We start from the raw sequence: 14,141 nt of genomic DNA, 5'->3' as shown, positions 1-14,141 counted from the left end.
CTAGCCAATAGTACACTGCCCAATTTAGAAAAGATAATATTACAACCTGGTAAACATTCAGGAAAACCATGCATGCAGTATAGGAATCTGGGAGAGACGGTCAGTGCTGTATACTGGATGTAAAGAATGGTGTTGTGACTTAATGAAAGGTGGAACTGGAGCTTCAGAGACTGGCAGTGGGATAAAGAGGCCTTTTACCTCCATGTCACCAATTCAAACACAGCTCGTATTTGGCAGTGATTGAAAGTTATTAGCAGCTAATGACTATTCGGTGGCCTTTGTGAAAGGAGTTGGTGATCTCAACTACTTTTCAGTGACCATATTACAAAAAGCACCTTCCAAAGGGAAACACAAATTAGCACCCTCCTTTCTGCAGAGAGGCCAAAATGAATGGATGGACAGTGACTGAACTATTTTTCACTCTTAGATGTGGTCCTTCCACCTGCATACACTGAAAGGTATTTTTGGCTAAATGTAAGTAGATTAAATGACTTGTTTACAATCTTTTTATTATCCAGTCAATATGCCTTACTCTCTCATATGAATAAAATCTTTGGTTTTACTCTGGATTCGCAGTGTCCTTTAATTAACCTACTGTAGTTATTTTGTCAGCTTTAGTCACCCTGTGTAAAGCCTATCCTTAGTGAATTTTCTCTTTTTTGGTAAGGAGCTTGTAAGAAAATATATAATCTCAATCTCCATTCAAGTGACTGAAGACATTTAAAAAACCATTGAAACTTGAATCTCTAAAGCAGTACTTTTTTTTTCTCTCTCTCTTTCATTTATTGAAACATATGTTCATGGTTGTCCTTTTACCAGCTAAGCTGTCCCTCTAAGAAAGGCCTTTACAGCATCCCAAAATAGAACCAGGTCATCTCTATGCTAGACATCAATGTATGTGCATGGACCTTATTGATCACAGAAAAATTCCACAAAAAGAGGGTCTTAAAATAACATGGGGGTTGAGACACCAATACCAGCATTGCCTTTTAAACCTGAAAGCTGAAAAAAATTGGGACGTGATTGAAATGGTAAAATTCCTCACACATGCTAGCAGAGGTTTAGCAAAAGGGAAAATAACATTCTAGTGGATATGGAGCAATTAAGAGCAGGCCTTTGTCCCCATCCCCATTAATATATTTTGTACCTTCCTACTTATTGTTTTATATGCATGATTAGAAGAGAGGATCAAATAATGTGTGACTTGAGAATCATCTTAAAATACTAATGTAAAATAGCACCTGTCAATAAGACTTTTTATTTTTAAAGTGGTGAATTTTCTATGAAATTTTGTCCTTCTTTTTCACCCAACTACAGAATTGGTTAATTTTGTCCCACTTTTAAAAATGGAAGGAAATTCAATTGTTTTTTTTTAAAAAGGGAAATATTAAAAAAAAAAAGACCCCCCCACCTTTTTTTTTTTTTTTTTTTAATTTTCCAGATCTTGTACTTAATGGCCACACAAAAGGCAAATAAGGTGTCTTACCTTTGACTGAAAATGTAATTAACAGATATTCTAAGAACTGTTGGTGCATAAGCATACCTTATAACAGAAATGTAACTAATCTTCAACTACTGGCCACATATACAGCTAGCGAAACAAACTCAAACTGAAACAAACTAATAGCAATGCAGCAACTGAAAGGACCAAGGAACCTTAGGAAGTTCATGTGTGCCTCTTTTCAAACAATGGTTTCAAGTATGTTTTCTTTCACTCCCAGACAGCTTTTCTACCGTCTGATAGGAACTGCAAATATTATGAATATAAAGTCAGACTGTCTGTGAGGTACCATAATAACTTATTTCCTAGGCAGGATGTTTATAAATGGCTCTCTGCAAAAAAAATTAATTTGGCCACATATTTGTGTTATATTTACCTTTGTCCTGTACATCTGCTTTCATGCTACCTCAACTGTTGCTTTAAAGGCCTAAAGCAAATAAAGAGACCAAAAATAGGAGGAAAGGAAAATGTTCTTCCATTGGCAATTTTCGTTTTAAAATGCACCTGTCTTCCTTCTTCCCCCATAATTCTGACTGTTTCGTGCAATTTCCATGCATACACTCAGATAAAATAACATTAGCTATATAAGAACATAAGAAAGGCCGTACCGGGTCAGACCAAAGGTCCATCTAGCCCAGCATCTGTCCACCGACAGTGGCCAATGCCAGGTGCCCCTGAGGGAGTGAATCTAACAGGCAATGATCAAGTGATCTCTCTCCTGCCATCCATCTCCATCCTCTGACGAACAGAGGCTAGGGACACCATTCTTACCCATCCTGGCTAATAGCCATTTATGGACTTAGCCACCATGAATTTATCCAGTCCCCTTTTAAACATTGTTATAGTCCTAGCCTTCACAACCTCCTCAGGTAAGGAGTTCCACAAGTTGACTGTGCGCTGCGTGAAGAAGAACTTCCTTTTATTTGTTTTAAACCTGCTGCCTATTCATTTCATTTGGTGACCCCTAGTTCTTGTATTATGGGAATAAGTAAATAACTTTTCCTTATCCACTTTCTCAACATCACTCATGATTTTATATACCTCTATCATGTCCCCCCTTAGTCTTCTCTTTTCCAAACTGAAGAGTCCTAGCCTCTTTAATCTTTCCTCATATGGGACCCTCTCTAACCCCCTAATCATTTTAGTTGCTCTTTTCTGAACCTTTTCTAGTGCTAGAATATCTTTTTTGAGGTGAGGAGACCACATCTGTACACAGTATTCGAGATGTGGGCGTACCATGGATTTATATAAGGGCAATAATCTATTCTCAGTCTTATTCTCTATCCCCTTTTTAATTATTCCTAACATCCTGTTTGCTTTTTTGACCGCCTCTGCACACTGCGTGGACATCTTCAGAGAACTATCCACGATAACTCCAAGATCTTTTTCCTGACTCGTTGTAGCTAAATTAGCCCCCATCATGTTGTATGTATAGTTGGGGTTATTTTTTCCAATGTGCATTACTTTACATTTATCCACATTAAATTTCATTTGCCATTTTGTTGCCCAATCATTTAGTTTTGTGAGATCTTTTTGAAGTTCTATATAGGAAACAAATTGAAAAAGCAACTCTTCAAATGAGTGATTCAGATCATAACTAACTAGTTAAATGCTCAGCAATTGCTTTAAGTAAAAGGGCTACATTTATGTTAAGTTTGGGGTTGATCATAGAAAAGGACAGGAAGCAAAAGATTCTAGCATAATTCAGCTTTAAAGGTTATTTTCTTAAAAAACAATTTACTTAGCTGAAGAGTCAAGAAGTCAGGATGTCCCTTTAAAAAAAGGCATAGAAAAACATGAATCCAAATAGTAAGATGCATCACCCAAGCATCAGGAATCTGTATCTAAAGGGTGACAAATTGTGGCTATTTCTTTCAAGGTTGAGCAGTGATTCTCCACTGCTTATAAGAGTGTTCTCCTAGCTTTTGTATGTATGTGGAACAGGAGAGAAAATGCCCAGATCTGGAAATTAAAGCATCATATTAGAACACAAGCACAATTTTCACTGACATGAACTGAGTTACACCAGGAAGGTATATGGTTCAGGCAGCTCCATTACCAATGCCCAAATGTAACTGAAGACAGAATATGTCCCTTACAGTCTATTCCACTTATGTAGGATGTGGTTAAATTTGGGTAGATGTTTTAATAAGACACCTCCCAATTAGCCAATTTAGCTATGATGATAGTGAATGGTAATGACTACTGCTTAATCAGTGTAGTAATCGGCATTCATTCTGCTTAATGGGGATGCATTTGGCCCATGTTAAGAAGTTAAGTGATGCTGAATTGGATCAGAAATTTTAAGATGCAGTGAGAATCATTTTTATTCTTGTAATTTTTATTCCATATAGCACGTTATTTCGTTTAAAATCTCTCAAATGGTCTCAAATTAATCAGGCCAGCTGCCCAATTCAGATGACAGGCTGCCCACTGAGGTGTCCCAAGTAAAATATTTTAATGTATTCAAACTGTAAGAAAATCTCTTCTGCATCAGTTGGTGGCCAATAATCACTATTGAAAAATGAAAAAATAAAACCACCCCCTCCATACACACTCTTTCCACATTCAAATTCAAATGCTAGTAAGGCAAAGAAACACAGAAAAATGCCAAAGATTATAATAAGACCACCACAATGCCATTCTATAGCAGAACTTATAGTATTACTGGCAGGAAAACGTTTGCAATTAGAGACAAAATACAGTAGGATAATGAAGCATAGAACTAGGTGGCATATTTAAACCACACTGCTAGTATTTCTAGGAATGGACAAAACTGTTTGATTTAAAGAACAGCTGACACCTCATGGGAAAAATGTGTAGAACATTCTGCTTAGCAACAATTCAGCTTTATAAGTCAAATTTGCTGAATTTGTCTTTTCTTAATTTGCATAGCTAGGGATGTTCGCAGTGCTCAAAGTGTGTGTAGCTTCTGGAGGAAAAGGAAGATGAAGACAGATAAAAATGTGGGTGGAGTAAGAGCACATCATCATTTCTTGTCCCCCACAACCATTCCCATCACAATTCAAGCACTGGAGATTGGTATGAAAGCAGAGACTTTTTATCTGAAGACTTTAGTGCCCTCTTTAAAATGTTGTAATCCTCTGTTTGCAAAGTCACAATGGGGTGCTTGGGAGAAGATTACAATGTCACAAATCTGATCAGAGGATTACAGCTACTTCAGGTGGGGAATAAATAAGAGGAGGCTGCAAAATCCTCAGTGACAAAGATCCTGTTTTCATACAGATAAATGTCCATCACAAAAGGGAACATGGTGTCATATGACAAGAAGTCCATATGAAAAGTTATCTGTAAAACCAAGTCCAAAATAAAGTGTATTTACATACAACAGAGCAGAGAAAATAAAAGGCGAGTCCAATGGTATAATACATTGCACAGGGAGTATGAAATTAGCAACTATGTAGAAGACATAGGCTCCTAGCCAATTTAGTCACAAGACCGATGCTGTCCCACTCCCACACCTCCCTGGATGGTAGCAAAACAACCAACTGATATCACAGAACTCGATTCGACTCCTACACATTTGGAGCCTAACCAGATACTAAGAGCCCATCATAAAAACCACCAAGGGCCCTCAATTCCTAAGTTAATGAGTGCTGACGGTATTCAGTACCTAACAGGATCAGTCAGTCCTTAGTTCACTGGAAAGGGAAGGGAAGCTGTATTCTCCAGTAATCTAGCTTAATCAACATACACAGATACAATTTTATAGATAGATAGATGATAGATTTTGTCTTTTATCCCACTGGCACCCTGTCACACAGTTTAGGTCTCACATGCAAGAGAATTATATATACTTTAAAAAAAAAATCCTTTCCCATGGATTTAAATGGGGATCCTTAACTGCATGCTTACTGAGAAAACCGTACATCATCACAGGAACATTCTCTACTCACCCCTCATTGAGCTCAGGTGGAGATGGAGGCCCATGATTCTTTTGAGTGGCAAAAGCATACTGAACAAATGGTCTGTTCCAGCATGTCAAATCCTATGTTTCCATTCAGGCACATGGGAGCCATTAGAGAGTAGACTGCAATTTGCCCCTTCTGCCAGTGGAATTCTGTTTCTTTCTATCTGAGGAAATGTGCTTGGTGACAGGCCCAAACACCCTAGTCTGCCATGTCAGTAAAATGGGAGCCCTCTCCTGCTAGGAAAAGTGGCACCATAACTAATCTGGGAGCCTGTGTCATTCTATTAGCATGGACATGACTAAACAGTGAGTTCTTTGCATTAACTGTGTTTGTGACAGGACACAGCATCAGAAATGGGAAACTGGCCTGTAGTAAGCTCCCTGCCCCCAGCTATCCCATATTTGGGAGAAAAACAGCTTCTGCTCAGTGTGCAGTTATGGTTGGGGGAAAAAAAGGAGCATACAAGACATTTTACTGCATAAGGAATTGGATGGCAAATTATATGGACGATGTTATAATGCAATGGTGCAGCCTCGTCTGGAGCAATGTGTGCAGCTCTGGTCACCCCATCGCAAGAAGAATGCTGCAGATTTAGAGGGGGTTCAGAAAAAGGTGATCAAAATGCTAAGGAGCATAGAAAACCTTTCATATGAAGAGATACAGAAAAGACTGAGATTGTTTACTTTAGAACGGAGACAAAAGAGGAAATGAAAAAAGTATATAAAATAATGGATGGTATACAGAAGGTAGATAGGAAGAGCAGAAGCTCCCAGACTCGTAACACAAGAGCAATAAAATAGAAAGGCAGACAATTCAAAACTGATAAAAAGAAATACTTTTTCACTAAACAGTTACACTGTGGAACACATTGCTACAGGATCTTGAGACCAAGAACTTGGTAAGATGAAAAGTCATATTGAAGGATTACATGGATTACAAGAACTTTCAGAGTTGTGACAGTTACTGCAAACATAGTTTTTTAAAGGATTAAAAACTTCACACACTTCAGGTCTTAAACTAATCTCCAACTATTAGGGGTTAGGAGGCCACCATATAAGGCAGCTTATCCGACATCTGTGCACTGTGGGATTTTTGCAACTTCCTCTGATGTAATTGGTACTGGTCAGTGCCAGAAACAAGATACTGGACTAAACAGACTATGTGTTTGACACAGTATGGCAAATTCCTATGTTAAGCAACTAGATAACCAACGACTCCTGCTTTTGTGGCCTCTCCTGTCACAGTCACACACACATATTCTTGATAGAGGATACTGCAGCTCTAGAGTGAAACACGAGGAGTCTGAGAATCCACTTCTGAACTGGAATATCCTTTACAAATAGGCCATCCACTGTACAGGTGGTAGAGAATGTAAGATGGCACCTAAGTAAAACGCAACTAACAATGCAATAGCATACCTGCAAGAAAAGAGCAAATAAGATCTAGCCATAGGAGAGGATGCACAAATAAGGGAGGGGGAACCAAACAAGGTCAGTTCAGCTAAAATTGGGGCCACCTGCAAAGCCATAAGATTAAGTATTGAGGCTGCAAGGCTTGTGATTGAGTAGGTGGCATGCGCCCCCACCACAAACCACTTTGCAATGCCAACTTGGGCGCGGAGGGTTTAGTCTCACAGATGAGTTGAGGGCAACAGATAATAAGTGTGTGTGTGTGTATGTGTGTGTAATTAGTATGCAGAATGTTCCTTACAGAATATCCTAAACTGCATGGCAACAAGAGTGAGTTTACAGGGAGCTTATGGTGTTATAACCAGGGAGTTCACAGTCAGCCTCGAAGCGGTTCTTCAATACTGCATCTAATATCACACTAGCAGTTCAACCTATCCCTGGTGTGGTGGAGTCTCATGACCCCGTGGCTTGCAGGTTTGGCAGCCCTGGCTGAACTGGCCCTGCAAATAAGGCAAAGCTAAATGTACAGTACAGAAAAGGACAAAGAGGGAAAAGGAGATAAATGCAGATGTGCATGTGAGAGTGTGTGTGTGTGGGGGGGGGTGTTGTGTTATCTACAAACACTCTTTAATCACTCAGCCTGAGTCTCTGAAAATGCCCAACTAATCTTAAATTTTGCTCTGAATTTGCTCATTTGTCTCTTTTTTCACCTGACTTCCTGGTCTCCTTTTGTCAGTCTGTCTTCATTTCCTTTTTGTATGTGCCTGCAGGTGGTTTTCATAGCAAAATCTTGCTCTGCCTTTCTGCCCTTCCGCCCCCTCCCCCATTTTGTTTTATCATATTGCCTGTCTCATTTGCTCTTTTTCTCATGTCTTCAACTGCTCATTTACTAATAAATTCTATTTTATGCCTATGTATTTTTTTCTTCATTTTCCTTGTCTCCAAGCACAGAATAATTGACTTTTCTGCTACAGAAGGAAGTGAATCCTCAGGCCACTCTATAGAATAGCTTTCACTCTCAGAGAGTTGAAGAGAAGGAAGATTTTAATAATGATCTATTCCTGAGCTTTAGGAAGATTCAAGGCAGACCACATGTTGAACAGACTTATTATTGCTATCAGGGTACTGGCATATCTCTCCCTCTCCCTAACCCTAAAATCAGGACAGCTTAACACCAATACATAAGCAAGATAAGCTGCACAATACATTTCTCAAATAAGAGTGATGTGGGGGGAATTTATCAGCCCCTCACGTATTGGGTATCTATTTTGTGTTTAATGATTGCTTGATATGCCCATCACTGTGGCATCTCAGCAAAAGGCTGAAATTAGACATGACACTACCATATCTGAATCGAATGCAGCTTATATTGTAATAAACTGTAGCCATGTATTTTCACTGTTGTCCATATGCCATGTGAAAATTCTCAGCAAGCGCAGGGATTAGAAAACAGATGCATTAGCTCCAAAAGTACTTCCACTTCCAAAATCTCCATTAGCTGTATAGTGTCTGAGACACACAGCAGAGTAGTCTGATATTATCCAATAGAAAGTTGTGGTGCACAATCACTGTACCCAGTTTATTAAACCACAAAAAAAAACCCTTTTTTGTGATGAGTGCTGGCACCTTAGCTTCTAAGGTTCTTTGCTCTCTCCCTTCCACTGCTGAGAGAGTGTGTCAGAATTTACTTGTACTTCTTCTCTCCCCCAAACGATCAGGTGGCTCAAGTGCTGCTTCCTTCCTGTCCAGCTCTTATCTGGATTTTCTCCAGAGACACAGACTGCCTAGAGCACTGCTCTCCCTCCTGCTGGCTACTCCCATGCCTGGTGCTTTTAAGGAAGGAAGGTAGCAGGCACAGCAGGCTTCTGCATCTGAAGAACCATCTGTCTTCTTGTCTGCCTCATTTGCTGCGCCAGCAGGTGTCTAGCTTCTGTGTTGGTGAACTGCAGCACACTCCTTTCCTATTCTTCCTTCTTGTATTGGCAGTAGGGAGACAGAGGGCTAGCCAAACACACTACATTCTCACGTGCCCTTGTGGACCAGACAGTCCTTGGGTTGCAGAGTCAACTCAGGTCAGCTGGCAGCATGATATCAACTATTGTAGCTCCAGCAGCCAATGAGACCCATGGGTAAGTTCTTACAACATCACTAGTTACCACTAGGCTAAGTCTGACTGTGCCTGCTGGAGGTTTTGGTCATGGTGCAAATACTTTGACTCTGTAGTGCTCTTGTTTTTGGCTTTTTAAAATAAATAAATACTGGCAGCTGCACAGTGCCAGCCAGTTACATGGAGTATCATGCTGGGCAACATAGCAGTGTTGGAATGCCAAACATAATGTATCAACACAGTCGGAGCTTTGAGCTTGAAATTGTCCTGTTTGGTAAGCCAGCTATTTCCAAATATCAATCAGAAAATACATGGCTGATGGATAGTCAGGATTCAACATGCCATTAGAGTTAATGGGTAGAGCTAGTTGGGAATTTTTCAACAAAATCATCAAAACATCCTACTTTGATATTTTTTAAATGAAAAGTTTTAGTTTTTAATCCTAAATGGCTTCTTATTTTGAAATTTTGGTTAATTTTTACCAAAAAGTTTAAAATTTTAAAAAGGTCAAATCAAAATGAAAACATTTTGGTTGACCCAACCAGAAAATTATTATGGATTATCAATTCACAACTTTCTGGGGGGATTTTGACTTGACTTCAAGGTGGGATTTTTTTTTTAAATAAAATCTCAAAGTCTCATTGGACAGAAAAATTGTTTCCTGCCCAGTTCTAATCAGGGGATTAGAGTTAGATTTCTGTGTCTCCTGGGACTATCCCTGCCACTGAAGCCTCATCTAGACTTGGAAAATAGGTTTCATTTTAAAACATGTAGCTAACACATTTTACCTAACACAATTTTAAACAGGACTTTGCCCTTAGTGTAGGCAGGGCAAGGTCATGTTGAAGAACATTACTTGGTTGGAGTTAAACCTGGGCTCCCCCTAATGGCTAGATTTGGACAGGTTTCAGAGTAGCAGCAGTGTTAGTCTGTATCCGCAAAAAGAACAGGAGTACTTGTGGCACCTTAGAGTAAGTCTCTAAGGTGCCACAAGTACTCCTGTTTTTTTGTAGATTTAGACAGTCACATCACCAGCATGATAGTTCACATTATATCCTTCTTAATTCCATAATAAGATTTTTCTGAATATCATTCAAATATTGGGGTAACCCATCTCTGTTAAATTATTTATGTTTGGTGGGAAAAAGATAAATTGGCTCCACAGTGACATTTGATTATCAAATTCACTCAAAGAAAATACAAGAAAGATTGCAAATGAATTAGAATTCAAACAGTTGAGAGACTCAAAATCTTGAAAATGCAACTGGCAGACTCACCACTGATGGTAATTTTGAGACTAACAAATGGTAGGATGCAGAATAAAGTGTGTGATCATAGACAGCTCAGATTTCCCTTTAAGTCTTGGAAATCCTGTCTAATGTAGAGGCTTTTATAAACATGCATCTTTTCCTTGCTTATGCAATGTACTGTGTCTCAGTTTGGCCTTTTGCTTAATTAGCCTTGTGTTAATGGCCAACTGAATGTGGAACTTGAATAATGTTTTCCATCCAATAATCTAGCCTTGCATCAGTACTTCTGTGTGAACGAAGGCTACTGTAGCAGACAGTGAACAGCAATGAAAGAGGTTTTCTCATTAATCAAATTGAAAGTCACCATTTAGAATACTTCATGGCCTCAGACAAAGCCGGCAAAGTAGAAATCAGATTCCACAGACATACAAAAAATAGCTAATATATTTAATTATTAAATCTTCATAAATTGTTGAAGAGCTGAAAAGCAGCAACATTAACTCTGATAATAGCTTGGTATTAAAGCGGGAATTCAACACTTGGGTGCACTTGGAAGAAAGAACATTTTTATACTTAAATCCATTTTCTTTGTCAGTGTTTTTCTGTATTTCCCTTGTTGCTATTAAAAATGTTTCTGAATAAGCATGACAGGCCTGACAGAGAGGTGGAAGCTAGACAAAGAACTGTGGCCACCTATACTTTACCTAAACTAGACAAGATTTCCACCATTGCAGGTCCACCAGTGGTAGCAACAATGAAATTGCTAGTGTAGCCATGCCACCAGTATTTTTACCACTGCATTATCTACACTCCACTCTGAACAAGACTAAAGGACATGTTAGTAAAAATGCTGATGCCCTATTAATAGCAATGCTCCCACCAGTGGAGCTACAGTGTTGTTAGTGCAATGGCACGAGACTTCCCCCAAAAGTCTAGAAGACTCAACCATAAAGGTACAAGTCAAATACCTGGGTGATACAGCTGGTTTGCAAAGAGTGCCCAGCTACTTTCAAAGCCATTTAGTACAAGCCATCAGAGTAAAAGGCTTTCCTCAGCTGAGTCCAGACTCAGCAGAAAGGGAATGGATTTTCTTTAGCTCTAGCTCCTTGTGTGATAGTAGTCACTACAGTAATTCAGTCGCTAGGGGTCATTATTACAGTTGGTTGGGAATTTTCCAATCAAACTTTTTTTTGGGGGGTGGGGGTGGGGGTTGGAAAATGCTGATCTGTCAAAACCAAAAATGTTTGCAGGAACAGGTTGGTTTCAATGAATTTACAATTTAGAAAGTGTTTGGAAAAACATTTAAAAGTTGTCAGAATACCACATTTTGACATTTCAAAATGAAAAAGTTCCATTTTTTATTTTGAAACTACTTTTCATTTTGAAATGTAAGTTAATTTACAGAAAAAAATGTAAAAAAAGATTGCAATGGAAACAAAACATTTTAAAATTATTGGCATTAAACATTTGAATTGACTGAATAAATTTTTTTTCCAGCTTTTTGATTCACAATTTTTTTGAGATGTTAACTTTTAGTCCCAACTTGGGACAGAAAAAATGTTCAAAAATCCTCACGAAATGGGAGTACCATTTTCCACCCAACTTTAGTCAGTATACACTGATTACACTCCTGCTATTACCCCTTATTATATTCAGTGATAGCAAGAAGGAACATTCAGTTATTAGCAGGGGCGGCTCTAGGTATTTTGCCGCCCCAAGCACGGCAGGCAGGCTGCCCTTAGTGGCTTGCCTGCAGGAGGTCCCCAGTCCCGCGGATTCGGCGGAAGCCTGTGGGAGGTCCGCCGAAGCTGCGGGACCAGCAGACCCTCCACAGGCATGGCGCCGAAGGCAACCTGCCTGCTGCCCTCGTGGCGACCGGCAGAGTGCCCCCCGTGGCTTGCCGCCCCAGGCACGCGGTTGGCGTGCTGGTGCCTGGAGCCACCCCTGGTTATTAGATCATAGATTTGCCCGACCCCATCCTTCATTCACTGGGGTGTCCTCTCTCAACTGGCTTATACAAATGCTCGGAGGAGGGACTTGATTGCATTTCTCCGTGGAGCTCCTGCTGATCCACTCAGCTTTGTTAGAGCACTGTTGGCAGCCAGGTGGCTCCGTTCCCTTGCAATCCTGGCAGCTTCTGTAGGGGTATCTGGCTTCTGCCAGATCCTGTGGGAGAGGGTTCTTTCACTCCATCATAAGCTTTTTCTCCATTGCAACCCAGCTTTTCCTTCTACTTTGTCATAACCCTATGTCTGATGCTATGAGAGTTACCGTATTGTCACAAAGTCAGCATGATGGTTTCACTGCGGGAATAGGTAACAAAAATGAGCTGTTCTGGGAATGTTAAGAGTTCTAAAACTCTATATACTTGACAACAGCATTGTTATTTGATTGGCATACAATTCAAAATACTGTAAAGCACACAGCTTGGTAGCAGACTCACCAAAAGGGAATGCTGACCATGTAGAAATCTAGCTTACTGGGAGAAGCATACAAGTCTGATTCATCTAGTTAGACAGAAGCTAAAATAGTGGTGGAGAAGCTCATTGTTCAAGCACGTACATTTTAGGGGGAGGGGGAGTAGTCATGCGGTATTCACTTATATAAAGGGACAAACTAGCCTGATAATGGAGATAAAATTTGTACTGATAACGACAGTCCAGCAGCACTCACCAGCTTCTGTTTCTAGACTTGAGGCAGCTGCTACAGTAAATGTTATCTTGTTCTGCAGCTATGATACCTATTATCAAGAGTGGTAGAGAGGAAGGGGAGGAAGAAAATACAAATGGCCTCCTGCCTTTAGAGATGTATCAATTTTTAGAATGACCTCATTATTGGTCATTATCATCAAATGTTAATGATGGACCTGAACCAAAACCCTAGAGTCAAATACACCTGAACTTTAGGGTTCAGGCTGGAATATGGAACTAAATGCAAGTTTTGGTCCATATAATATATATACATAATATGTGTTCATTTTCTCTCTCTCATATTCATATATATACACATAAATAAACACTCCAAAACCATGCAGTTGGTGCTGCAATGAACTCAGCTGTAGCGTATTAATAATCAATAGCTTTAAAATAATATTTACTAGTCCAAGTCTTTGTTCTGTTCATATATGCTGCTTTAACCATACCACAGCCTATGAATATATTTACTGGGGCAGGTTAGATTGGCTGTATTCTAACACTAATTTGTTTTCTGGTAACATGATACATTCACTCTGTCTAGTTTGTAATGCACAATGATGATCAAACCTAAAGATTTATTTTTTTAAAATGAGACTCTTTTTCATTTTTATTTTTTAATACAGATGGTCCACAGATGAATAATGTGGTACCAACTTCTCCTCTCCTCCCTCAGATGGCACATCCACATTCATACCCCAGCATCGGACAGATCACAAATCCTTATGAACAACAGCCCCCGGGCAAGGAGCTTAACAAGTATGCCTCCCTAAAGGCAGTCGGTAAGTAAGAAAAATAATGCCTGGCTCTTCATTTAATTCAATACGTTGCATATTCTGGTGTCAGCTAACAATCAGCCTCTAAGTTAAAAAGAAATCCTTACTGTTCTGACCACTTAGTTATAGAATTTGAGCCATTCTAATACTATTTCAGTTAGAAAGTACTCCATAAATTAACATTGAAGTTACTTTACAATTACCCATAAGGAAATTAAAACTAAGGATTTTGTACACGCACAGACACACAAACACTATTTTCAGTTTATACCAAATACTGCATTTCCACATACAAATCAATTAATTGTGTACTGAGCAGGTTCTTAAGTAAATAGTTACCCCATCTGTGCACTCAGATAAGAGATATGCAAGAATAGATGAATGTGCAAATTTAGAGAATACAATTTAGGCACCTGGTTTGTGTTTCCATACAGAAAGCACAACTATATACCTTCAGTCAGAATGACCTTTAT

General features: G+C 39.3%; 1 protein-coding gene across 2 annotated transcripts in view; it reads left to right on the top strand.

Annotated features, from left to right (window-relative positions):
• Positions 1-14,141, top strand: part of SHISA9 (shisa family member 9) — a 245,333-nt gene that overhangs the window by 203,245 nt on the left and 27,947 nt on the right. For both annotated transcript variants that reach the window (XM_039493292.1, XM_039493293.1), the window contains exon 3: positions 13,519-13,674. In XM_039493292.1, coding sequence (XP_039349226.1) covers positions 13,519-13,674 — 156 coding nt within the window. The remainder of the gene's footprint in view (positions 1-13,518; positions 13,675-14,141) is intronic.

This window comes from Mauremys reevesii, linkage group 10 (genome assembly GCF_016161935.1).
Source record: "Mauremys reevesii isolate NIE-2019 linkage group 10, ASM1616193v1, whole genome shotgun sequence".
Taxonomy (NCBI): domain Eukaryota; kingdom Metazoa; phylum Chordata; order Testudines; family Geoemydidae; genus Mauremys; species Mauremys reevesii.
The sequence above is the reverse complement of the archived record's forward strand: the minus strand, read 5'-3'. Positions and strand labels throughout refer to the sequence as shown.